Source organism: Lagenorhynchus albirostris, chromosome 18 (genome assembly GCF_949774975.1).
Source record: "Lagenorhynchus albirostris chromosome 18, mLagAlb1.1, whole genome shotgun sequence".
NCBI classification, from domain to species: domain Eukaryota; kingdom Metazoa; phylum Chordata; class Mammalia; order Artiodactyla; family Delphinidae; genus Lagenorhynchus; species Lagenorhynchus albirostris.
In genome coordinates, this window is record NC_083112.1 from 75,415,758 (window position 1) to 75,442,085 (window position 26,328).

The window sequence follows — 26,328 nt, forward strand, 5'->3', positions numbered from 1 at the left end:
CCAACTTGAAAAAGCTTACTTGATATGTTGGTAGGTTACACGCAGCATGGAGTTTTCACATAGGTAGCGCTGCACGAACACCCATGCGAGTCCGCGGCGGGTCCCAGGAGAAGCCGGAAACCATGCATCCGTAGTAACTGTCCCTAAATGGTCACGTGTGGGAATGTCATCTTCTGGAACATTTACAGATTACAGACGTTTCGGTGCAGGTGTCTACCTCGCTCAGTATTTAAGACACAGGGTTACCTTTGGGTTTATCCCTCATCACGGGTGCCATGGATGTGATCTTATACACAAGGCCCTTTGGTGAGATTTCCCCTGAGCAGGATTTCTGCGCCTGTTCAGCCTTGACCAAGGCCTATTTATATGGACATACCTGCTGCCCCTCCTCCCACACAGAGCCAGAGCTGGCCTGGGGTGAGCTGGACTCGGGGATGAATACAGAACGCCCCTTCTCCACCCGGCAGATGCAGCCCCCAGGCCTTGGCCAGTTAAACAGGTACATGAAGGCCAGGCCCAGCCACCTGCTCTGAACAAAAACTTCCCTTTCTCCGCGTTTCACTGATTCACTCATGTAATCACTGCTGGTTCTCTGTGTCTCTGCAAGAAGGAAAAGACGCCCCTTCCTTTGGCAGGAGGGGCCCCTGCCGGACACAAGGCTGAGAGCAGGGTGCTGCCTGGGGTTGGCCCCCTAGCACGTGTCCTGGGCCCTTTGGGCGGGAGGCAGCCGCTCTGTTCTGATGTCTCCACCTTTGTTTTCAAGAACTAAGTGAGTTCATCAGAAGCACAGAGGCATTCTTACCAGGAAAGATGGTAAGAGTTTAGAATTTGTTCCGCCAGATGTTTTGAAGAAATATTCCAACTGATTAGAAAAATATGGACAAACTATTCCGGGAATGTCACAAGACCCGAAGTCGCTCTGAATGCGTAATTTATTAAATGGATTCTGTTCTTTTCCTGAAGACCACTGGCAGGCTTTCCTCTCTCCAAACAAAACAGTTTGCGGCTAATATATTAACATTTTCATTGGGGGAGATTTATAGATCTGAACCTGTGGTTAATAAGAAATCTTATTCATATTCCATGGAGGGGGGATTTAAAATTAGTTAATACTTTCCAGATAGTTTCAAAACAATAAAGAAAAGAATTTCCTTTGAGGAGAAAGGTGGGGTCGGGGTGCAGGAAGCAGCAGGTTACCATCTTCCTTCATAAACTAGTAAACAGGGCTGCCTTTGTTGATGCCAACTGCTTGGTTTTGCCTTATCTGGTTTCTGTTTACATATTAAACTTCCCCGAGTAGAAGGCAGCTTTGCCCGTGGTCGAGAAGACATTGTTCTTTTGTGTTTATGCGGCAGATCAAACACCAGCAACAGATAGTGTTTGTGGTCTGAGAGCCCAGACCCCGTGAATGGGCCCGGCACATGGTTTGAGGTAGTGAACTTTTTTATTTCTTTTTTCTTTCCTTTTTTTTTTTTTAATTTCTATTTGAGCCTTCATTCCCCATGTGTCCTAGGCACACATGCAGCCCCACAAGAGTCAGTTCCTGTCGGCCTAACAAGGGTGCCTGGTGAGCACAGGCAGGGCAGCTGTTTTTGTTTGTTCATTTATTTTTCAAGTAATCAGTTAATTTTGGAGATACAGTTGACATATAACATTGTATAGGTTTAAGGTGTACAGGGTGTTGGTTTGATACCTTCATATATCGAAACGTGATGTCACTCTAGCGCTAACACCTCCATCACCTCTCATAATTATCGTTTCTTTTTTTGTGGGAACAGCTGTTAAGATCCAGTGTCTTAGAACTTTGATGTTTATAGTACGCCCTTGTTGACTGCAATCACTGTGCTGTGCATTACATCTCCAGACTTATTCATCCACCAATTGCAAATTTGCAGTTTTAATACGTCCGGCTCGGCTGTGAGAGAGGAGGGTATGGGTGCCTGGAGGGGGACCCAGGCCCTTGAAATTTTGTTTTTTTGCAAAAGGTCATTGTTTGTATGTGATATTCAGATCAAATCACTGCCACCTTGAATAATTCCCAGTCCTCTTGTCCGAAGGGTGCCTTATGCTGGGGAGTTAGCATTTTTAATTTGCCCCTCTACACAGAAGAACTTTATTCCAGGATCTGTTTTCCTTTGCCACAAAGCGTAAGTATCAACACACGCGTGCCCCCCCGCCCAACACCTTCAGTCACACACTCATGGGCATATATACCACAGACACACACATGATTTTGACTGTAAATTTGACCCACCTTAGAAGATGTATTCCTGGAATGCTGTTTGTTGTCATGAAAATCAACAAGTTGGAACAATGGGACAGTTGACTAGAAATGGCACAAGTCAACAGTTGTTGTTACTGACTTATTTTAAATAAATTTAACTGTAGTGATAACCTTTTCTTATTCAAAGCCCAAGTAGAATTTTGCACTGTTCAATTGTAATATACATTCGTCTGGTTTGCTGTTTTTTTATGTAAGTGAAAACAAAGTTATTTGTATATTTGGTGCAGGTGTGCTTTTCTCATAGTGATCTTTAAAAATGAGATTTATAAACTTAGTTGTTCAAAATAAATCACCTTCAGGTTTTGTTAAAAAAAAAAAAAGTTGGGGGGAGACCCAAGGAACCTATCAAAAGCAAACAAACGAACAAAAAAAGCTTTTCTAAACCTACTAAGTAAGTTCCTCAAGTCGCAGGAGTGTGACTGAACCGACCATCGCAAAATTCCATTGTAATGTCAAAGATGCTTCAACCACGCACCCACCCGCTTCTCCTGGAGGCCTCCCCATGGTGACAGAGAGCCTGCCCAGAGACGCAGCACGTGCTCGGAAGCATTTCTCAGAAGCTTTGCTGAGTTGTGAGTTTGTTGCCGAACCAAAGTTGCGTCCGCTTGCCTACACACAGTGAAGCCAGTCTGCACCACGATGTCGTGGTGAAGGCAAGGGCAGCATTTACTGCAGGCCCAAAGCAAGGAGTCCAGGCAGCTCATGCTCAAAAGACCCAGACTCCCCGCTGGCTTTCAGGGAAAGTTTTTGCAGACAAGGTGAGAGAGAGGGTTGCAGGATGATCAGCTCATGGACACTCTTCTGACTGGTTGGTGGTGAGGTGACTGGGCATCAACATCATCAACCCTCTCGTCCCAGCCAGTCTGGGGTCTATGTGTTTGTGGGCGGCATCTAGTTAATTTTCTCCATTTGTGGGGGGGTTTCCGTATCTGCAAAGCAGCTCAAAGAACGCGGCTCAGAATAGCGTCTGTGGCCCTTGAGGAGAAGCTAAAGGTCCTTGACTTTGTTTAATGGTTAAACTATTATTATTTTGTCTTACTTGACTGTTTTCCTTTGCTTCTGCATTTTCTCACTTCTCTGATTATGTTTATTCTTTGGAACTCAGGGAAGACCTAGGAAGCTAAAGTTTTCCATGAACAAGAGGCAGGTGGAGGACATGCCGGGGTGGTGGAAGGGAGTCTGTCCCAGGAAGGCCCCATAGGGTCCTGCTTGGTTACAAGCTACTCTGTTTCATGCCTGTAGTGCAAGTATAGAATTGAGTCAGAAGAGAATGACTTAATCATAAAATATCCTATGAGATCTTAAAACCTCATGAAACTGCATTCTATTTAAAACACATCCATGTATAATAATAATTCCACTTGTTATTTACCTTCCCCCTGCATTTTTAAGCAAAATTTTAACTTGAGGAAGATGCCTTGTGATGCTATGCAATTTTCTTCCTCCTCCCATCCCTCTGCGGGAGACTTGTGACTGAGCTGAGAGGCCCAGAGGGGTCAGGATGGAGTGTGTGTCCCTTGGCCAATTCCCGGCTTGGAAATCTTAAACAAGCTTCAGTTCCCTTGTAGCTTAAATGGGCACAATGATAGCTCTGCTTTTCAGGATCCACGTGACCATTAACTGGGACGTGCTTCTGAAACATCCAGTGGAGTGTTCGACACGTTCTCAGTTCTCACCACCTTTCCCTTTGAGTAGAATTAGTCAAACAGCATTAATCCGTCTATGATTTTTAACATGCTACAGCCTGTTTGTTACAGTCTTCTACTCCATGGTGGAAACAACATCCGGGGCATTCCCTTGATGTGTCAAATCTTTTGAAAACAAAACAGCAACGATTCTTGGTTCCACAAATGCTAAGTCTCTGATGTTTCTGGCTGTGGACACTGAGAGATTATCTGTATGTGGCCAAACGTTACTGTTCCGAGTTATGTATGAGTTAAAAGGAGATGATAAAGAAAAAAAAACAGATTGTTTGAGCTATAAGTGTATGATTTTGAGACATGAAAGCTAATATAAAAGACATTGAATATTGAGTTCTAAGATTTGAATACTGGGAATTGTGGAACCATTAATTAATAGGTAACATAGTTGGAAACTGTCAGATGAAACACTGGTACAGATTCACCTCGGTGGGTTTCGACCACTTTGTTGAGGTTAGGGGGGAAACATCAGCGGAGCATGGCTAGTCTACAGGGATGTCTATAAACCACGGCCCACAGTCATTCTTACCAATTTTCAAGTGTTAAAAACGTGGAAATGCACGTGTGACTGTAAACCTTCGAGTGATTCACAATGGGAAAAAATAATCAAAAAGTGAGAGCTATGAACTTTTTCTTCTATCTATTTACTCCTTTTATCTCAGAACAGACAAGCGTATTTTATAGTTTAAACAATTCTACATTGTTAATAGCATGTGTTATGATTTCTCAAAATGTTCCTTATTTCATTTGGCTTAGTTATTTATCTGATTAAGAGATTTGTTAATGACAGAGCACATTGACTAACGCTCCCCACATATGCAAGATATATTTTTTCCAGGAAGTGCTCTAATTCTGCACGCACATTGCAACCTGAATATAGAAAGCACATCCTTATTTAATTATCAGAAAATCCTCATGAACTAGAAATGGAGATTTTACTTCACTTTTAATCTGTTTTTACTCCATTTTAGAGATACTAAGATAAAAGTTTAAAATGTCATCAGAAAGGGTCAAATAGAACTCACCTCTGTCTCAGATTCTTGGTTGTAATATTTTACTAGGCCTATTTTTCTAGGATTACTTTGTCCTGTGTGTGGTTTCACTATTAGGTGATTTATTTCAGAGGGAAAACAAGCACTTTTCATCTCCAGAAAGTAAACTTTTAGTTTTTTCTGGTACTAATTTTCCCACTTTAAGATACAGTTTTGCTGATCGGTAAGACCTATATTTCTAGTGAAATCAACCTACACATTATTGAATAGTGGGAGAAATGTAAAATTTGCATAGGAGACATTGAGGTCTGTGTTTTTGGATCATCCTCATACCAACAAGTTTTCTGATTACAGAGGAAAATACAGTGAATCTTAAAGCATCATTCCTGCCATCAGGCCAACTGCCCTCTAAAATCCCCTAGTTTGATTGGGTTTCTCCTGAGCCATTACAGACTTAATAGCCCTGTCTAAATTGCCCAGATTAACTTCCCATGGCTCCTTCTGCCCAGAATTTTACTGTTACATTCACACTGCCTCACGGGAGCAGGTCAGAGCTGCTGTAAATTCCCACCATAGGCTGAGGTTTAAAGAAATATTTGAGTTCCCCATAGGTGGAGCTTATTAATTGATTAACTTTAAGAATGTGAAAAGGAACCATGGTGTTTTGCATATTTGACTTTGTAATGTTACCAGGAGCTAATTATTCTTTGCAAGATGTCAAGTGGCCACTCTGAATGGAATTCTAACCTATGTTGTGATCAACAAGTGGGAAAGAAAAGATGACACCAGGAAGATGGATGGAAAACTGCTGTGAGAACAAGAAAAATTAAGAGTCATTAGAACTGCTTGTCATTAAGACGTTTTAGTCACTAGAATTTTGTGAATTTTAGGCAAGATGGCTCTGACCATCCTAACCCAACCCCTTGCTAATGTGGTTGCCCTTGACCTTTACCTTTCGTTCCATGGCCCCAATCCCCAGCTCACTCATCCTCTGGGGAAAGAGAAAGCCCCCAGGAGCTGGTCCTCAGCTCCCCCTTGGTCCTCGGCTGCATGAGCTAAACCTCCTGTGTCCCCCTGCTTGGCAGTGATGTCCCTTCTCCACAGCCAGTGTCCTAGATTCTCATGACCTTCCTCAAGGCCACTTTGCCTCGTCATCTAAACCTCAACTACTTTCTCTCCTAAAAAACCGAAGCCACAAGCAGTGCTTCCCCCACTCCCTGAGATGCTTCTGGCCATTGGACCATATTAGTCCCCTGACCCAAATGTGGAGAAGGCAGTGTCCCTCCACTGTGCTCCGAGTCCAAACCCTCTTCCTTCCTCTGCAACTTCCTTCTCCGTTTCTTTTAAAGTTTTTTCCAGTCTTCATGTGCTTCTGCCTCAGCTTATAAGCTCCTGAAGTCTCTTGCAGTCCCCACCTATTCCACGGGGCTGTTTCATTTAGACCCCTCCCAGCCAAGGTCAAGGACAAAGAAGTCCTCCCAGACCCCACATCCACACCGACGGAGTGTGCTTCTAGCCCACACCATCCTGTCCCTCGCTCCTGTGGTCTCCTTGCTGTTAATTCTTTCTTCATCCCTAAAATGTTAGCGTCTCCTTTCTGGGGAGCTCATCCACTTCCATGGTTTAGTCGTCTGCATGTTGATGACTTCCAGACCTTATTTTCTAGTCTTTTCTGAATTTCAGATCCTTATAGCCAATTATTTCTTGGAACACCGCTTGAACTTCAGCAAGCTGTTCAAAGTGAACACGACTGTGGTAAAATACAACCTTTCTCAAAACCACACTCCTCTTGGGACGCCTCTCTGGATGAATGAGGCCCCCATACACCCCGCTTCCCCAGACGGAATCTTGCAAAGCGTTCTTGACGCCTCTCTTTTCTCCTCCCCTGTGACCAGCCAGGCCCCTCCTCCCAGCCATCTGCCTCTCCATCTCCTCTGCCTCTCTTCCCTGCTGGTCTCTCACTGGGTCCACTGGTTTCTTTAGTTCCCTCATCTCTTTCCAGGGAATCTCCCTGGGCTACGAGAATATTCTCTCTGAAACTCCAATCTGCTCATACCTGTTCTTTGTTTCAAGAACTTCGGGACAGCCCATCCCTTCCAAGGCATCATGGAAACTCTTCTGCAAGATACACACAACTCTGGCTACTTGTCCGACCTCATCACCCACGGCCCCTCTCACTAGAGGCTCGGATTTGGCTGACCTACGCGAGTTCCCCACGCACATCACGCGTGCTCCAGCCTCTGTGCCTTTGTAGGTGTTGCTAATTATTCCAGGGACACCCTTGAGTCTTGGATTTGCTTGGGAAAACCTTACTCAGGTGTCACTCTTGGAACCGAAGCCTCCTCCCCGCCCCTAGCTTTCCTCCTTGTCCCCTTCCTACACTCTCAAAATCAGGCCAAGTTCATCTCTGTTATCCTGCTTCCACGCTGCGTCACAGCTGTGCCTTCCCTTGCGTCTGCCCACGGACACACTATCTTTGCTCTTGAGACTCCACGATGACTTCCTGATCCTTCTATCCTCAGCTGCTAGTATTGTGTATTTGGTACGTGATTCCTTTGCGTTTATTGAATGAAAGGAATAAATCAATGCATTCATCAACCATTTCGTAATTAAAAGATACTGACAAAAAGAAAGAACAAGTGGCTCTAAATTTAAAATCCTGACTACAGATATTAATTACAAAGCATACAATAGAACCTGCTGAATTTCTATATGAAATACACAGAACACTTGTGACCTTCTCCGGGAAAGGGTGCAGCTCAAGGGAGAACTAAGTAAGACTGTGTGAATACGTTCTGGTACAGCAAGAACTTTTCTTCCTTCCGGAAACATCATGTGCTAGTATGGACCAAAGCCTTATAAACACATGGGGACACAATGTCCAGGTGATTTCCATTACCCTGGAGACCAAATATGGCTGAAGTGACTTTTAACCACTGGGGTTTGACCACGCACCTAGCCGTAAAGCTCTGTGCTTTTCCCCCTCACAGGTATTTGAGCAAGACCCTTCGAGAAGAAGTATCAACAGCAGAGCATTCTCTGAACAGGGAGAAATTCGCTGTTTGGAAACAAGCCCTGAATGTAATTGGCTTCAGTAACTTGGTGAGTCATGCCATAAATATTACACTGAGAAAATCAGCCCTCTACTAATTTATAAAAATCATTCATTCAAAACACTTCTGTGCTCCTGGAGTTTGCATGCTAGGGCGGGATAGACATAAACAAGGGTACGCTCAGGGCACAGGTGCCCTGGAGACAGGCAGAGGATGGACTGCCGTCTTCAAGGAGGTGGTGGAGACCTTTGCCCATTGGAACCATGTGAGCAAAACACATCAAAGAACTTTGCTTTGACTCAAGAGAAGACTGGCAGATCCTGGTGACCGTTTACTGCCAAGAATCACTTTGACAAGTAATCTGATCACCTTATTAAACTCTCTTCTTCAACAACATGATTTAGTTTTTTCATTCTTAAAGAATTACCAAACACCTGCCAGCATTACAAAGCTGAAAAGTACTACTTAAAGGGTTTAAACCCACTGCTGTGCGGTGGAAATGTCTGTGATTCTGGAAATGCCCCAGGTCTGTGCCGTACGATATGGCAGCCACTGGCCACGTGGGACCAGGGAGATGGAGTTTTAATTTTTCTTAGCTCTGATTCCTTGAAATTGAAACAGTCTTGTGTGGTTCGTGGCGCCTGAATTGAATGGCGCAGGGCTAGAGAATAAGAGATAGGAAACGACCTAAGCCCGAGACCTCTCAAATTCCCACCAGTCTCTTTCCATCACACATCCTCTCTGTGTCCCCTCATTCAACGTGGCGTCAATCTGAATGACAGCCAATCCCTCGTTAGCGATCCGTGTAAGATCGCGTGGGGGTCACTTTGGTATGCCCGTAGCTCGTGAGCCCAGTTTTAGTCACAGATCTAAATATGTTGTTTTTTTTTTTTCTTAAACCAGGAAGTTGATTGATTTGGGTCTTTGTCTTTTCCCTTGTCCACGTGGCTCATGGGGCAGGGAGTGGGTGGAAGGGGTGCGAAGGTGGCGAAAAGGAGAGGGTAAGGAGGTGGGGACTCACCCTAAATGAATTAGCTCGGGGCCTTCACCCCGGCCTCACCCATTCAGAGACTGGATGGGATTCTAGGCACGTGCGATCATATGGTGCTTCGTTCTTTGTTGCTCTGCTCATCCAATCTCTGTATTACTGTCTTTCCCTAACTCCTACCCGTTTGTACTTCTCTGTCTTTGCACTTGCTACTGTTGTGCTCTTTTCTTATCGTTTTTCCCTTCCTAAGTGTCTGAAATCTCTGCTTCCTTATGGGAAACTGGGGTATAGACATGGGTAAGGAACCATTCCACCAAAAGATCAGTTGCTTGGAAACAGGGCTTTAAAACTCCATGATGGATCCTCAGAGGCAGGGCAAGCAAATTATACCTTCCACCTAAGGCAGCGAGTAGGGAATTTTAAGTTTTTTGGTGAAAGAACTGTGTGCAGTTAAGCAAACGATGTGAAGGTAATCACTTCATCTTGATTCTTTGGGGTGACTGGGACGGTGACAACTTGGTCCACACAGGAGGAAAAGATCATGTCCCATAAGATTGGGAGGAAGGTATTTCTGGGCTGGCAAGACCCTTGAATCAAGGCTTATGACTGTGGTCCTAGGAGATCTGACCACAAAGGAGCCTCCGCCCGTCTTCCATTGCGGACACAGAGAAGCAGCCCCTGCCCCTGCCCCCTGAGCAGCTTATCTCCACCTGCCTCTGTCGTGGCATCACCACACTGTAATCCATGTTCGGGCTACTTTTCATAGCTCTGCCTACTTCACTGAACTGGATGATACTTGAGGACACAGCGAAGTCTTGCTGTCTGTATCCAGAAGTACCTCTCTCCTAGGGCACTGGGACATTTAATGAGGAGTTACTGGATTTATTTTTTAAAAAAAGGGGGAGAGGGAGATGTCAAGTAGCTTAAGATGCTCGGAAAATGTTATTCAGACAAGCACAAGTAAATACAATTAGAGACACTAGTTTGTGATGTGCAGGTTACCAAAAACATTTCTAAGTAATGCCACAAACATAGAGTAGTATACCTGAAAATTACAGATTATCCTTTTCAATGCTCTCATTTTAAGGTCATAAAACTACCTTGTCCTGAAAACTAAAAGTTCTGGAGGAAATTCATAGAAGTCCCAATGAGCATATTGTGTCAACTGTGTATTTATAAAGCACATGAGAATTGTTCTTAGAAAAACTTCCACAGACGGGAGCTTTTCTTCCCAAATTACAAATGCGGAAACTGGGAATTTAAAAGGTTATGTCACTTGCCCTAAATGAGGCTTAACCACTTTTGCTATTGATAGCATAACACTAAATAGTTGTGATTCTGGGGAAGTACCTTTTAACTTACAGCTTTTCCTTGACTTTTTATTCTTACCCCCAAATGACTGTCCAAAGCCAAATCTGAGGTCTAATTTCTTTCTTTATGCAGCGTTCCAGGTTCTCGGATATTCTTTCAGCAAACACTCTCATCCTTCCTGCTAACGTCCATTTTTTTCCTGAGTTTTCCTTAAAATACTTTTAAAAATTAGCATTTTGTTTATTTCGCCATGGATGTTTTCATCAGACCTCCATTAATTTTCCAGCAGAAATGAAAAATTCTGTAAGCATAATAGCAGTTTATTTCAAAACAGAGAACTAAGGGATGGACTCTGATGCTCTCTGGGGAAGCAGCCACGTGACCCTGAAGTCGGCTAAGCCTCCGGTAACAGTTCTGCCAGCCCTGGGGGGACACGTGTGAAGTCCGACCCTATAAGTGATGTCCAGCCAGTCAGACCATGGTTACACAGCCATTCATGCTTCATCCTGATACTTATACAGAAACCATTCATTTATATCAGAACACGTCACGTCCTCAATGTCGCTCGTTTAAGGAACAGAAAAGTTGGCTGCAGAAGGAACACTGAGTTTCCCGATTTTGATTCTGAGCTAGAGATTGGTAGTTCTCTAACGGGACATTCTGGGTCTGAAAAATCACAGCCCCCCCATAGCGCGCACATCATTTCTTAAACCTACTTGGAGGTTTTTCAAAGGCTTGGTCTTTGAATCTTTCTTCTGAGCAGCGCCGCTCATCTCCTCTATTTCTCAACCGTGTAGGAGGTGGAGAACGTGTGTGTGATTCTAGCGGCCACGTTACACCTTGGAGACATCCGGTTCACTGCTCTGACCGAGGCCGACTCCGCCTTTGTGTCTGACCTCCAGCTTCTGGAACAAGGTCAGTGGGACAGATCTAGCAGTAACCTCATCGATGTGCAGCTTTGCAGACTGGCCAGTGGATGGCGACACAGTACAGAAAAGTCAGGGGGAATCAACCCTTTTTTGCTGGAGTGGGATTCAGTGAGGGGCGGCGGAGGGGAAAAAAAGAACTGTATCCTCTTTCTTCTTCTTTCTTCTTTCTGGTTATGTGAATGACTAAGATGTACGTTTGTGTCACAGTAACAGCGGTGGTGCTTCGGCACATAATTGGGTTTATTTATATCGTTCTAAGTATTCTCCGCCCCGCCCCCTGCCATCCCGTATATTTGGGGAGCATGTTATTAGCTGAACATTTAAACAGAACACAGTTACTTCCCTTTAAAGATTTTGTCACAAACCTCTCTCCCTTGAAATTACCTTGTCAGTCACTCCCAGGTTTTTTCAAAACGCCTTAAAGCCACAGGTTGTCGTGACCAGCATTATCTTTGCCTCATATCGAAGTAATTTAACCAGGAATTGGGAAAAAGCATTCAGGGCCATGTGTGAGGGCAGGAGGGAAAGAATCCTGCAGTGATTTAATGCAGGAGCCCTGAGAACTCATTAACGTTTCCATTCCTCTAAGCCACTGTTTCTCTAGCTGAATTTGCCAGTTGCAGTGGTAGTTTGGTTTCTTTAATGCACACATTTTCTAATGGGTCTATACAAACTCCTCAATTATAAAATGCCATGTTCTCGCTGTCAAAAATACGTATTAACTTTATGCTTTCGTTTAGTGGCTGGAATGTTGCAAGTATCAACGGATGAACTGGCATCTGCTTTAACAACTGATATCCAATATTTTAAGGGTAAGTTTCTCTGTACTTTGCCTTTCACCTCTGTGAAAATCTTTACACTGCTGAGAGGCCATTCTGATGAGCTGGTCACCTTTTTCAGCTAGTGACTCATTTTAGACAAATAAAGTCATCAATCCAAGAGGATTTATTCAGTTGGAGCATGGGATGCGTTAGTGTGTGCGGTGCCAGGCTGTGAAGAGCATCCTTTTCCCTCTTGCTCGTCCGTCAGGATGAGAGCTGCCATTTACTGGGCACTTACGAACTGGAGGGCATTGTGGCAGGTGCTATAAATGTTGGAATTTTTAGTTCTTCCAAATTGCTAAGGGGTGGGCTTAACTATTTCCATTTTAATGAATGAGAAAACTGAGATTCAAAGAGGCTAGATAACTTTGGACATGAAATCACCAGTAAATGGCATGCTTGGAATCACACTCTAATGCCATCTGACTCCCGAGATGAATCTCTGCGCTGTAGGATCTCCACTCGGTGGCAAGAGGGTGCCTTTCCTAAATGCTCTTCACTCATCCACTACAAGTCATCGCCTCACCAAGCTGCCTCTTCATTGTAATTTTGAGGACTCAGCGTCCATCTGATATTGTTTATTCTCAAAATCACTGCTATTCTTACCTTCTGTTCCCAGTGGCCCTACTTGCAGATACGTTGGCATGTGGCTTGCAAATTCTGCCTCATCCCTAGAGTTCCCCTTCCACGTTCCCAAGCTTTATGGATCTCCCCATTATCCACTGAGTTACCCAAAAGCCATTCCTGACACTTCGTCCTCCTCCTTCTGCACTGAGTAGATCAGCCACAAGCCAGTTCTACCCCATAAATACTCCCACTGTCACTCTCGTCCCTTCACTTTCATCCCCACTCCCTTAAACTGTCTTTCTTAGGTGATGGCAAGAGAATCTGATCAGTCTTCCACCTGGCCTTATCTCACTCTACCTTCCTTCCGCACTCTTCAGGAATAAGCTTTCTGAGATGCAGATATGATTTTCACCCATGGATGACAGCCTTGAAAGGATGCGCCAACTCCTTTAGAGTAAATATCATCCCTTTCGGAGGTCCTGAGAGGCCTTTATTATTGGGGCCAAACCTCACTTTTATGCTTCATCCTCAGCCGTTTTCCCGCCAGTGACCTTGCATCAGGAAATACACTTTCCTGAAGTTCTCCAAAGGCATTATTCTTCCTCACGGCTTTTTTTTTTTTAATTGAAGTAGAGTTGGTTTACACGGTTGTGTTAATTTCTGCTGTACAGCAAAGTGATTCAGTTATACCTATATATATTCTTTTTCATATTCTTTTCCATTATGGTTTATCCCAGGACATTGAATATAGTTCCCTGTGCTCTACAGTAGGACCTCGTTGTTTATCCATCCTATATGTAATAACTTGCATCTGCTAATCCCAAACTCCCAACCCATCCCTCTCCCAGCCCCGTCATGACTTTTTAAAGAAACATTGAACTCCCGATTAATATCTGTAATTTAATATATCCAGGCCTCCCTCCTTACTCCCCAGCCATGTGGGTGAGAACCCCACCGTCACGTTGGCTCTAGAGACCTCCATCCTATAACATCACAAGTGACACCTGCTTTCACCGCCACTTCGTGAGGTTCTGTCTCAGCGGCATTGAACTCGTGGCCGCTTGACTCTTCGCGACCTGCTGGTGCTTTTTTGTTCGTTTGTTTGTTTGATCTCAGCTTGCCTCAGAGGCCGTTCTCCTTTACCTGTGCCTCTGTTGATTGACAGCTCACTAAGTCCTCATTTCCCATGGTCAGCATCCAATTACCGGACTCCCTGTGGATTGAGTTGCAGTGGTACCCAGGTTGGCCGAAGCCATAGAATGTGAACTAGATTCTCACTCCCTCTCAACTCTCCAGCATAAGTGCTGGCCTAGCCTCAATCCCAAATCATCTTTACTTCTCTTTTTCTTGGTTTCTTCTCTAGTCTATTCGCCACTCAAAAGGTTATCACTCAAGATTTCAATCACCAGCTCTTTGAGAATAACATAGAAATTTCTACCTTAAGGCCCAATCTTCCTCTCAATCTCCTGACCCCCACTTTGGTTAGCAGGATCACTTCTTTGAAAATATTGAAAATATAACTAATTTTCCAGTCCTTGAAGAGGACTCCGTATCTAATGCAGTGAGCCGTCATCAGAAAGCTTGTTAAGAGGGCCCTGCACAGAGTCGGTTCCCTCACTGAAGGGAGACCATGCAGCCTGCCCCTCCAGGCTGTGGTCAAAAGCTGTGGTCAACATTTGCAGCAAACAAGATCGAAGTGTGCACGGCACTCACTTTAGAGAAATGTGTTTTCGTAATCACCGGCAGAGGCTTTGTTTATTAGAGTCATAATATGTTTTTGAACATCTTCTGTTGTACGTGGATGTGGAGGGATAACTAGGAGGACGCAGCTTGGTGGCTTCTGAACAAGGGAAAGTCTTGTGCTCATGCCTCCTCCCCTTCCTGCTCTCCCAGGAGAGATGATCACACGGCGACACACCGTGGAGATGGCTGAGTTTTACCGGGACCTCCTGGCCAAGTCCCTGTACAGTCGTCTGTTCAGCTTTTTGGTGAATACGGTGAATTGTTACCTTCACAGTCAAGAGGAGCCCAGCAGGTAGGTGTGATGGACGATTACGGTGATTCCCACAATAGCGACGTAACTAGGCTCGCTCTTAAAGATGCTTCATAATCCCGTGTCACCCAGAGGTTAAACTATCATTAATACATTTCATTTTAGCGCGATGATTTTACTTCAAGGATTTGACTAATTTTAAGGGATTCAAGCCCCCTCTGCCCATACGCACAGCCCTGGATAAATTAATCAAATCATCCCTCGTGCATAGAGACGCAAATGCATTCTCTCTGGACTGAAGGCATCTATGGCCTTTTAATCACCAAGGAGTATAAAAAATGTATAAATCTGGGAGGAAGACAGTTCAAGAATATCTAAAGCACTTCCGTCCGTTGAGAAGCCCATGTCTCTCTAGAAACAATTTGATGATGTGTTTCAGCTCGGCAGTTCCTCCTGTTTTCTTCACTTGTTTTGTGGATTATTTGATAAAGCGTCTCTATGGTAACCATCTTGACTCCTGGCCTTAGTCATCTTTAAGGAGTAGTGTTTCAGGGCTGTTTGATCATCTAAAAATGATAGATCTTCTTGGCATCTTGTCAGTGGAAAACTTTGTTAGTATTCTTGTCTCCAATAATGACCTTGGGCAGGGCAGGCCATTGGGAGCAAAACTGCATCCAGGAGTCTTCACACGTATGCTGGTCTTTGAATGAAACCTCTTGAGGATTTCTTTGTTGTCCAAACAGACGTCACCAAATTCCTGAAAACGGCTCCTTTTAGAGGTTACTTGGAAAACATTAGGACTAATACGTATTAATGGGAAAGTTCTTAAATAAATACAGATATCTCAGAAGATTTCAAGGACAAAGGCATACTAAATTCTCATTAAAATATACACATTAAAAAATCCACTGCTCATTGATCAGCATGTTCAATATATAGCCTGTGACTTGAGGGTCGCTATAGCATTACCTATGTTTCAGCAGATATACATTGATATTGGATGTGGTGAGGATTCTGGATTTTATTATTTCTTACTCTCAATTTGTGATTTCCCTTTAAATATGAAGATTATTCACAGAACAGTACTAGTCGGCTAAGACTACCAAATTAATCTTGTATAAAATCATTGGCAGCTCTGCTGAAGTTGACATTGAAAAAATTAACAAATAAATCCAGCTGCACATAAAAACTTTTAGAAAATTTCCATTTGACATTTAAATCTTACAGAGCCTTAAATTATATAAATGAAAAAACTTATACAGAGTCAAGATTTTTGACTGCACACAGAGAAAATGAAAACATAAACCTTGGAAAACACATTACTTCCCTTTCAGTGGGAATATTGTGTCAGTGTGCAAATTTATGATATGAGTCTTGTCTTTATGATTCTCTACTAGGCAAATGAATAAGGACAAGGATTATTGGAAAATTAGAGGTGAATTAATGTATCGTAAGTTTAACTCCTAAAAGACAGTTTTCTCATTTGAGTCATAACTCCCATGTTTTCTTCTCTACTTCTCCCATGGGTCACCCAGACCTGAATTTAAATCCGAAAATAATGCAAAGAAAGGTTATGTTTGCAGTATTTCTAATTCACGGAAAGCTTAAAGATTTGCAGATTTACGGACCCATTTCCTAAGTCACAGAGAAGTCTCAACATTTGGATAAACTTAGAATAGGCTTTTATTGTTTATGAATCCCCAATTTCTTTTGGAAATTTTATAATTGTGTTAGAAAAGATTATATTAAAATATATATTCCTGTGGTTAACATGGGCAGGCACGCTCGATGTTGATGGGAAATATTTTTCACACTATGTAATTTTTGTAAAATTTGGAAGAGAGAATAAATATAAATAGAATATACTCTAACAAGGTGTAAAGGGAAGACAAGTGAAATTTAAGCAGATGACATGTTTGTTCTTGGAATGCTGGGTTCATTTTCTGGATTATAGCAAAATAGGTACAATATAAATAATGTTACACATTAAAAAAAATTCTACTTCTTCTACCTAGTTTCCAAACAGGTTTATCATCCTTGTGATTGTGAAATGAGATAGAGATTCTTACCAAGGTGTAGCGAATAATAATAACTTAAAAATGTTCAAATGATAAATAATTTTTGCATCTCCTAAAATAGGACCTGTTTCACAATTGCTGCAGTTACATTCCCAGGATTGAATTATCAGTGTTAAATTTGAAATTATTATTTTTCCTGAATCGAGATCTTCAGTAGATTTTTGGTGTAAACTCGCCTATTTCAGAGGCACCTGTAAGTTAAGAGAGTCTTGGACAGGCAGAGGGGTTGTGGAAACTTCGGGAGACGTCTCCAAATGTCTTCAGACACAGAAACCTACAGTTTATTTTAACTCATTTTCATCATGAGTTCTGACTGCAATGGTTTATATATACGGGGACACCTGAGAAATATAACCTATGGAACAATCCCCTTTTTATCATAGAAGCACCCTAACAATAAGTAGACTGAAGGTTATAAATAGATGAAGTTTAGGAGGTAACTCGCTAGAGGGGTATTGGAGATATACTTTATTCATTCATTCATTCATTTATTCATTGATGGCTGAATGATCTGAAATCCACATTTTTGGAGAGCACAATTTGGCATGCAAATATAATCCAGTAAGTAAACTGAGTTTCAGGCATACATGTGGAGATGTTTTTGTTTGTCACTGAGCCTTCGGGGTCTTACATATGCTTATACTATATTACATTCTTTTGATATTTTAGTTGAGCTAAACATAAACATGTTAGTAATTTATGATTAATTACATTCCGCTTCAATGAATTATAGAAACTTTGGGAGAGTTCTCCAACTGTCTTCAGATACCAAACCCTACGATTAATTTCAACTCATTTTTATCCTGAGTTCTCCTGTTCCTTTGGACAGCACCTGATTGCAAGAACTTTGGTTGGTTTCCAGGACTATCTGAGGATAAAAGAGGTCACACAAGGCTGTCCGCACAGTGCCTGGTAAAATCTTCGTGGTCGTGGCTGGAGAGAAGGCTTCCCAGTTTATGGCCATTTATTTTGGGGAAATGAGGACTGAGAAAAAATGCAGAAGGAGGCCATGGTAGAAACCCTAGATACAGTCCAGTCTCTTCGTTTTCTGTTGCTTCGGTAATCTCGGTTGTTTGGAGAATAGCAGATAAAGGAAATAATTTGTTCTTTAAGAATACGAATGCCGCTACGCATGTACACTGCTGGGTAGTTTTGTTTTAAGATTCACATATCAATGCAGTGGTTTAATTCCTGAAATCATCAGTCGGATATTTTTGGCATCTTATCCTGTTTCTAAATTCACATGGTTTAATTATAAGAAAATGATTTTGTAAGTCAGTATGGAATGTCCTAGGCATCCAGCAAGATTTCCATCAACTTATTGCCACGTGGCGCGGGTGTTCCACAGCAGTCTGGCTGAGTCATCGTAAAGGATGGAGATGTTAATAGTGGGGCCCGATGTCTCACAACTGACAACTCACTCTCTGAAATGAGACAAAAGTGCGTGTGCAGTAGGATGTGAATGTAAGGTCCTATCGGGGTGTCAGGCAAGCACGGTCCTCTCCAGCATCTGACAGCATCAGATGCATCAGAATGCATGTAGCGAATCTGCACTAATAAGATCAGAACCATCAGTTTCATATTCAGAAAAATGACACTTATTCATAGGCGAGACTTGCTGTTCGCTCTTAATTAGAGGCGACAAATGTTTTCTGTAGGGAAAAAGTAAGGGTAGCCTTGAAGAATCTGAAGCCTCGTTTAATCTGTTGGGTAGTCTGTATCTGGTCTAAATACTGCCTTCCTGAATGGCAGAGAAGGCTGATCTCTACTTTGATGCTCTGAAATGAATGTAAGGTGAATTAGCCGGGTTAAGGGGATTTACGGCTTAAGTTTTCATTTGGGAATTCTCCTTAGATTTGTTCTACTGAGAATTCAGTTTGTACACTATTAGTTATGAACAGTTAGTGGTGTGTATGCACGTTTGTTGAATTTCCAAGGATTTTAAACAGAAGAGAGTGTTTTGCTGTATATTATATTGAAATGATATCCAAGTTTCTTATGATTTCCATTTGTTTCTCATTGATGCAATCAGGTAGCACTTAATGTACTTACGGAATGTTATAATGTATTTGGACCTTTTTTTAGGTCGAAGTCCAATTTGAGAATCTGATGAATGGCATAAACTCACACACAGTTTTCCATATAATTTGGGGGACTTATAGACTCTCCCCTCAAAGAAATAAATGTTCCTGGACTGTATTCACTTCTCAATTTGTTGATTAAACAGGTTAATAAATTCTGAAATAATACCGCCAATGTCGTTCATAGTCCCCTGGTAGTTCTTGAGGATTTTTAAGTCAAATTTTTTTTTTTTTGTAATTACTTTGTTGTTGACCTTTTCTTCAATAGAAAATTATCTTTTTAATTTTAGATAAAATCTGTGATTTTTAAAAACCTACAGAGATACCACCTGATAGACGAGTAACGTAATTTTTACTACACTAATATAACAGTAAGAATGTTAATCTTTTTAAGATTATTTTCAGCGGATTAGATTTGCAGCTCTAACTGAGCATTTGTCAAGGATCTCATCCATTAGAGACAGGAAGTCAGTATCTTACTCTATGAAGCTCTAGGGGCCTGAAGATAGAGCATCGTCCTCTGCACTGCAGGCAAACCATCAAAAATATCTCCTGGATTATGGTTTATACCTACACCGTTTGCATAGATCACCTATAATACTTTACCTAGCATCTTAGGACAGTTTTCGAATTCCATCTATAGGTTGTTTTTGCTTTTTGTGCAGGGGGATTTGTCATGATTTCTGTACCATCTCGTATTTCCCAGGATGAAAAAGCCTGAAATTCAAATCAAGGATGTGTGTGTGTGTGTGTGTGTGTGTGTGTGTGTGTGTGTGTGATTATTTTCTTCTTAAATTATTTAACCAGAAGGCTTTTTAAAAAAAGTCAGATGCCGTCTATGACTTATTAAAAGGACTAGATTGTAGCCATAAATAGTTATAAATGGTTCTTACAAAAGTATAATTTGTTTTATCTTTTGCAAGGAAATGAGGTCCGTCAGGTTAACTCTTTGAGTTGAAAATTTGAGGATTAATCCTCTCCAATGGTGGCAGTCATTGGGCGCATCCCAGGTGATGAAAATCGCCCATTATTGGGACTTGAAATTCTCCAAACGACCTAAGCGCTTAAGCCCCCCAACCCGAATCCCGCCCTGCTTCCTTATAGATGGGCACCTTCGCCTTAGCTGAGGGCTCGCCGTCATTCTCTCCAACAGGAAGGGTTAAGGTGAGCAATGTTTCCCTCCTTCCTGAGTCAGACGGTGAGGAAAGATTTTATTGAAAAGAAGCCACGCGATTTGTCAGATGTCTGCATGCCCCTACCCCCAACCCCGCCCTGTCACATCTGTAATGGAACTTGTGTAGTTGTCACCTAACTCCGGATTTAAGTATTTTTTACTCCCTGCGACTGTCCGCATCATTGACTAGCTGGTCTGTATGAATTCTCGTTAATTCAGGGTGGGGCTCAGTGGGGCCCTGTGACCACTGCAAAGCAGAGGGATATCAAAATTAAATACTTTTTCCAAACCACACACCGCTCTCCCAGTCCATTCAAGGAATCTCAGTGAGGGATTTTACGGGCTGCAATAGGTTAAGAAACTATCTAAATGGTAGGCCGGGTGATAAGAAAGTGAAGTGTGGAGAAAATGTCTAGAAATTAAATGTGTTTTTTTCACTGTTATTTTGATAAGAAAATTGGAAATTAATTTCCCGAAGAAAACATCTGAGCATACGATATATTTAACATCACTTGAGAATCCTAAGTAAAATCTCATTCTCTGTCTCTCATTCGATATATATTTTGTAAACTGTTATTAAAAGTTCAAAAAAGGTCATGGAGATTATCTGTCCTCATTTCAGACACAAAAGTACAAAGTGAAACCTGAAGGAGGGACTGAATGTGTAAATAAATCTGATTAAACCCCAAATATTTACTTATTAGTTTCAACTTTCCCCCTTAGCACTTTACTAAAATGATTATAAAGATTTAAGTTCTTTGATGGATATTACAAGTCGAAAAGAAAAATAATCTATACCAACAGTCCATACGTAATTAAGAGTTGGTAAAATGATATTTTGTACATTGCCTTATTAATTGTAAAGTACTTAATTCTTAATAAATGAATTTATATCATTAATTCCCAAACGCCTTATAGAAATACTAAAACAGCTGCTGTGCATTTGTGAGAAAATGAAAATAGACATTCAGTATTTTTCCATTTATTGTGTGATATCTTTCTTCATTAACTGTATTTGGGGGGGGGTGAAAGATTTAATAATCAAGAAGAGTACAAAGGGTTATAGGCAAGTCTTACCTATTATCTAACACGATTAACATTTGTCACTTTTGCTTCCGATTTTTTTTAATGCAAAAGAAATAGAAAATTGCAGCTAAAAGCCGAAGTTACTTTCGTTTATCTACATAAGTCGATTCCTCTCCTTCCTGCCCAGAGACAACAATATTATCAATATTTTGTAAATTTTCCAGTTTTAAAAATTAATCTAGATATTGGTGTTTCATAACGAGTATATAACACTGTGAGTCATTAAAGAATTAAAGAAATGGTATCATAGAGTACATTGTACACTGTACTTCCCTTTTTAACCCCACATAGCTTTTGAGATTTAACTATATTGATGCGTAATGAGCTAATTGATTCTTTGTAACTGCTACACTAATTCCCCTGAAGAGAAACCACAATACCCTCATCTATTTCCTTTTAGATGGACACTTACGTCTGTTTTCATTTCAATTACAGTGTCACATCCTGAGATATATGTTTAGAATTATCCCTGGGGTATATATTTAGTAGCAGAATTGTGGGGAGAATATTAATTTGCATTTCCCTGATTACAAGTGACGTTGTACATGGCAATGCAGATTCTACACTGCCCGGTGGTGATGTGCTCATATGTGTGCGGTGATATTTGTTCAGTTATATACAATGACCTGGCTTCAGGGACTTACCATAGACATTCTTTCCCTATTCCAAGGTCATCTTACATTTTTTCCTAAACCTTTCGATTTTCAATACATCGGGAATTTATTTTTGTTTATATGAGAAATTGATATAATGTTATATTTTAAATGGATATTCAACTATTCCTATCCCATTTATTAGAAATGCTTTTTCACCTCCTCCTGATGTTTAATCTATTTGACTAAAGCTGTATCAATAATATATTGTTTTAATAAGTTCTCATAATAAGTTCTTACTTTTCTTATTTGTTTTGGTTTCTCTGGATCTTTATTTTTGCATATGAATTTTATAGTCATTTTGACTTAGTCCATAAAAGAAATTCATTTGAGATTTTGATGAGAACTACATTTATAGATTAATTTGGGGAGAATTGGCCTTTTTAGACTGTTGATTCTTTGCTTCCATAAATATGATCTATATTTCTTTCTGCATACATTCTTTTATTTCTTAAATATGTTTGTGTTTTTTCTATCAATTTCTTGCACACTTCTATTTGATTATTTTCTAAGTACTTTGTACTTTCTCTTGCTATGATGAGTGCTATTTTTCTATTATATTTTAATTTGTTTATTGGGATACTCAATCTTGAGTTTCATATGTTGATCTTATATCAGGAAACCCTGCTGACTTTTCTTATTAGTTCTAATAATTTTCCTGTGGAATATAATAATGTAAATGATCATAATTATCTTTTTTGTCTTCCTTATCATTTATGTCTTCTATTTCTTCTTATTTTATTGCATTGGCTAGCACTGCCAATACAATGTTGAAAATTTGTGGTGTTAGTAGATATTCTTGTCTTGTTTCCCAATTAATGTAATACCTCTAATTATTTGTCAGTAAGTAATCTGTTTATGTAGAGTTCCAGTAGATAATCTTTGCTAAATGTTTTCAACCATAGATGTATGCTGTTTCATTGAATGTTTTTCTTTTATCTATTAAGATTATTTCTCCTTTTCTTAGGTTATGTGGCAAATTTTATTGATGTATGTTTTTTGATGTCGAATAATTCTTCATTTTTGGTGTAAACCCTATTTGGTCATGATGAACTAAATTCAATTTTCTAGTCATTATTATGGATGTTTGCATTTATTTTCATTAGTGCGATAAGATTTTATTTATTTGTTATACAGTCTTTTGCTATTACGTCTATGTTAAAGAGTAAGCTGAGAGCAATTCTGTTTTTCTTCTCTTCTAAAATGGTTTGTGTTAAATGAAGATGATATATGCCTTGAATGCCTGGTGGAATTCTCCCTAAAAATTTTTGGGGAGGTGAAGGGAGAGTTCACCTATGAATACTATTCTAAAATTTATAGGTCTAATCAGATTATTTTCTTTCTTTTTAAAGTCATATATATTCTAGACAGTCGTCCACTTTAAGATTTTAAATGTATTCACCAACTAAATCACACTTTTGTTTTATTTATAATCCTCCAATCAATAGCTCTTATAATTCTAGTTTGACAACTTTACATTCCTGACATTCTTTATTTATGCCTTTGCTCCAGTATCATTGGTAAGTCTTGCCTGAAATTTGCTTGTAAGAATTATTTATTTTCAAAAATCAATTTATTTTTCTTGTTATCATTTCTCATGTTTATGTTATTTATTTTTACTAAGCTCTGCAGTTTTAGGACACCCTATTTTAACTTTCTTTGAAATTTTCTCCTTTTTTTTTTTTCCTGACTTCCTGACTGAAATGTTTGTTTCATACTTTCTGATGATTACGTTGACCCTGAGCCTATGAAGTATCTCCTGAGTACCTCTTGGTGCATTCCAGGTGATTTATATGTAGCACTTCCTTCGTTTGTTTAGTTCTAAATATTTTGTCTTTATTTTTGTTTCAGAGATGAAATAACAAACAGTTTGTCAGGAAAATAAATTTTGCACACCATGTTTTTCCCTCCTTCATCCAAATTGGGGAACTTTTTCCCATTAAATAATGGTATTGCTTTGATTCTTATGAATATGGTACGAGTGACTTCTATTTCTGCGTAGACATTTAAATCATGGTGCTTATTGTCATGACAACCAAAACTACACAATTTAGCGAAATATCTAAGACAAAACCTGCTTTCTAAATAATTCTCCTTCTGCTTCATTTCGTTACCAAAACACCCATATGTGTAATGATTTCCTAAAGAGCTAAGAACCTTTTCTCTGTAATTGCACATTTGCTTTTCATTTTTTTGTGAGATACTTCTTTTTTCAACTAGAAGGAGCCAGAGAAATAAAAAATATGAGAGGCTTACCAAAGTAGATGTATATTATATTACTCAAAAATTAAATATTACATAATAAATACAAAATGATGGTTAAAAATTTACCACCCTTATTATAAAAATTACCACGTACTATGGACACAATAATGGTTAAATATAAATATTAATCATGATAATGTGATAAACTGTTTCAAGAATAGTGCAGCTTATTGAACCAATGAAGAGCTACGTATTTTTCCCTTAAGTGCACGTTTTTAGGCGATGGGAGGAAAAAAAGAGATTTCTTTCAGATCTATGAGAATATGGCATTTTTAGTATCGAACAGTAGTGTTTTTCCTTTTTGATAATGGCTGTTATGCGATTTGCAAATATTATTTGAGAGTCAAATAGATTCAGTATAGTGTGTAAGAAATTCAGTGATTTATAAGGCTACTACAAACCCGCGAGCATTCCTCTCTAGCTCTTTCTTGAGCCAAGAGTGCAGAGGCTAAAGCTTGTATATTTTATACAAAGGATAAAATTCATCGCATTGCTGGCCGTGCCCACACTCTTGTTTCATTTCTCACTGGGGAAATGCATTTGGCCTCTTTTCAACCCCCTGATACCCTGCCCTGCTGGATAGAGTTAACCAAATCTGTATTTATTATGCTCCTCTGTGCCTGTCATTTGAGTGTAGTGGCAGTTCTGCCAAAATAAATAACGCCGCCATGCAGCTCAGAGATGAGAGGAGGGTGTCCCATTCTGGGTCTTGGTGACCCTGCCGCTCCCTGAAGAAAACACCAGGAAGGAAATGTCAGTCCCACAATTTAAATCTTGTTTGCCTTTTCCTAATATAATTTTCTCATCGAGAAGGATGGGCTTTTCAACGAAAGGACATTTTTAGTTTTTGTTAGCTGCACGCTTTTAACTTTTCTCTCTTCATGTACAGTCTTATTAAAAATACATTTTCCAAGCAGACGGGAGAAGTGGGGAACGTGCATTTATTGTGGTTATTGTTTGCTGGATGGTACCTGTAAGCGAGCCGGGCTTCGAGCTGGAAATTATTACATTTAATATTGACATTGGCATGAGGAAGGAATTATTGTCTCCCCTCTTCAGATAAGGAAACCAGAGTTCAGAGAGGTTGAGTAATTGGCCCAAGTCACACAGCCAGGAAGAAGTGGTCGATTTGGAGTATGAACCCCACTATGTCAGACTTGACACCTGAGTTTTTCCAAAAATGTCTCCCACATGGAAATGGTCAGAAAGTGATTTTTAAAAGCATAGTTTTAAAGCTACCTTAAAAAAATATAAATGGTTTCTTTATTTCCCTCCAAAATTATTATTTAAAGTTTAACATATCTATATATCGACATGGCCCTGAGGGTGCGATTGTCCTCTGTTCTTTGTATCTGCGTCTCTAGCACCCGGCAGAGTGCTTTGCAAACGTAGGTGCTCGGTACCTATCCATTCAAAAGGTGGGTGAGCTAATGAAGTAGTTCAAAGCCACTCTCAAGTGAGGCAGTGTTGGTAGATTGCAAAAGTGGCCCCAACTGCTCGTTCTCTGCATCCATGCCCTGTCCAATACAGCTCTGACGCTTCTCTGATCAAGAGTTTAGGTCCGTTTTCACTTCCTTCGAATCTGAGCTGCCCTCGTGACTTGCTGTAGCTGAGAGAATACAGCAAAGATGATGGTGTACCAGCTCTAAGGCCTCGCACTAGTCTACGGTCCCGGTCATTGCCACTCGCACATAAGCCCGGGCTCTCCTGCGGACAGTGAGAGGCACTGCTAGCCAGCCAACAGCCGGCCAACCCCAAGGCATTGAGCGGAGGAGGTTATCCTGCACCTGCCAACGCCCCCGCCAGGCCACCCACACTGACAAAAGCACTTAGAACCGTAATAAGTACTTCATGTTTTTGGGCGCTGAGTTTTGGGGTGGCTGGTTACCCAGCAATATCCACTTGCTACAAGTCACTATCTCCTTAATTTAACTTTGAGCCACAAGTCGTGAGCACATATACTTGAAGGTGATTGCTGGAAAGACGGGTGTCCATTTCATAGGTGGTCGGAGGGATTCTGAGATGATCCCCCATCCCAGTACTTTCACACTCTGTCTCCATCATCTTCTGGGGGGCAGTAAAGTCACAAACCTTTGGGTAATAAGAATTTATGATTTTCAAACCTTGCTATTAAATTGCAAAGGTATCCTGAAGTGCTCTTTAAAACCTTAAATAGCAGAAGCCTCATAAAAAGGGGAGGAGGGCGGTGTATTCAAAGAGAATTCTTATGAAGGGAGAAAAGGAACCCTATTAAGAAAAGCATGATCGTTTTGCAGTTGTGTAGCAAATCAGCAGGGTGTATACCTTAAACTGACACAATATTGTATGTAATTAAATCTTAGTGAAGCTGGCG

At 40.7% G+C, this 26,328-nt stretch overlaps 1 protein-coding gene across 1 annotated transcript in view; it reads left to right on the forward strand.

Moving 5' to 3' along the window:
- Positions 1–26,328, forward strand: part of MYO16 (myosin XVI) — a 427,643-nt gene that overhangs the window by 221,761 nt on the left and 179,554 nt on the right. The window contains exons 17-20 of the mRNA XM_060128880.1: positions 7,967–8,078; positions 11,126–11,243; positions 11,998–12,069; positions 14,539–14,680. Coding sequence (XP_059984863.1) covers positions 7,967–8,078; positions 11,126–11,243; positions 11,998–12,069; positions 14,539–14,680 — 444 coding nt within the window. The remainder of the gene's footprint in view (positions 1–7,966; positions 8,079–11,125; positions 11,244–11,997; positions 12,070–14,538; positions 14,681–26,328) is intronic.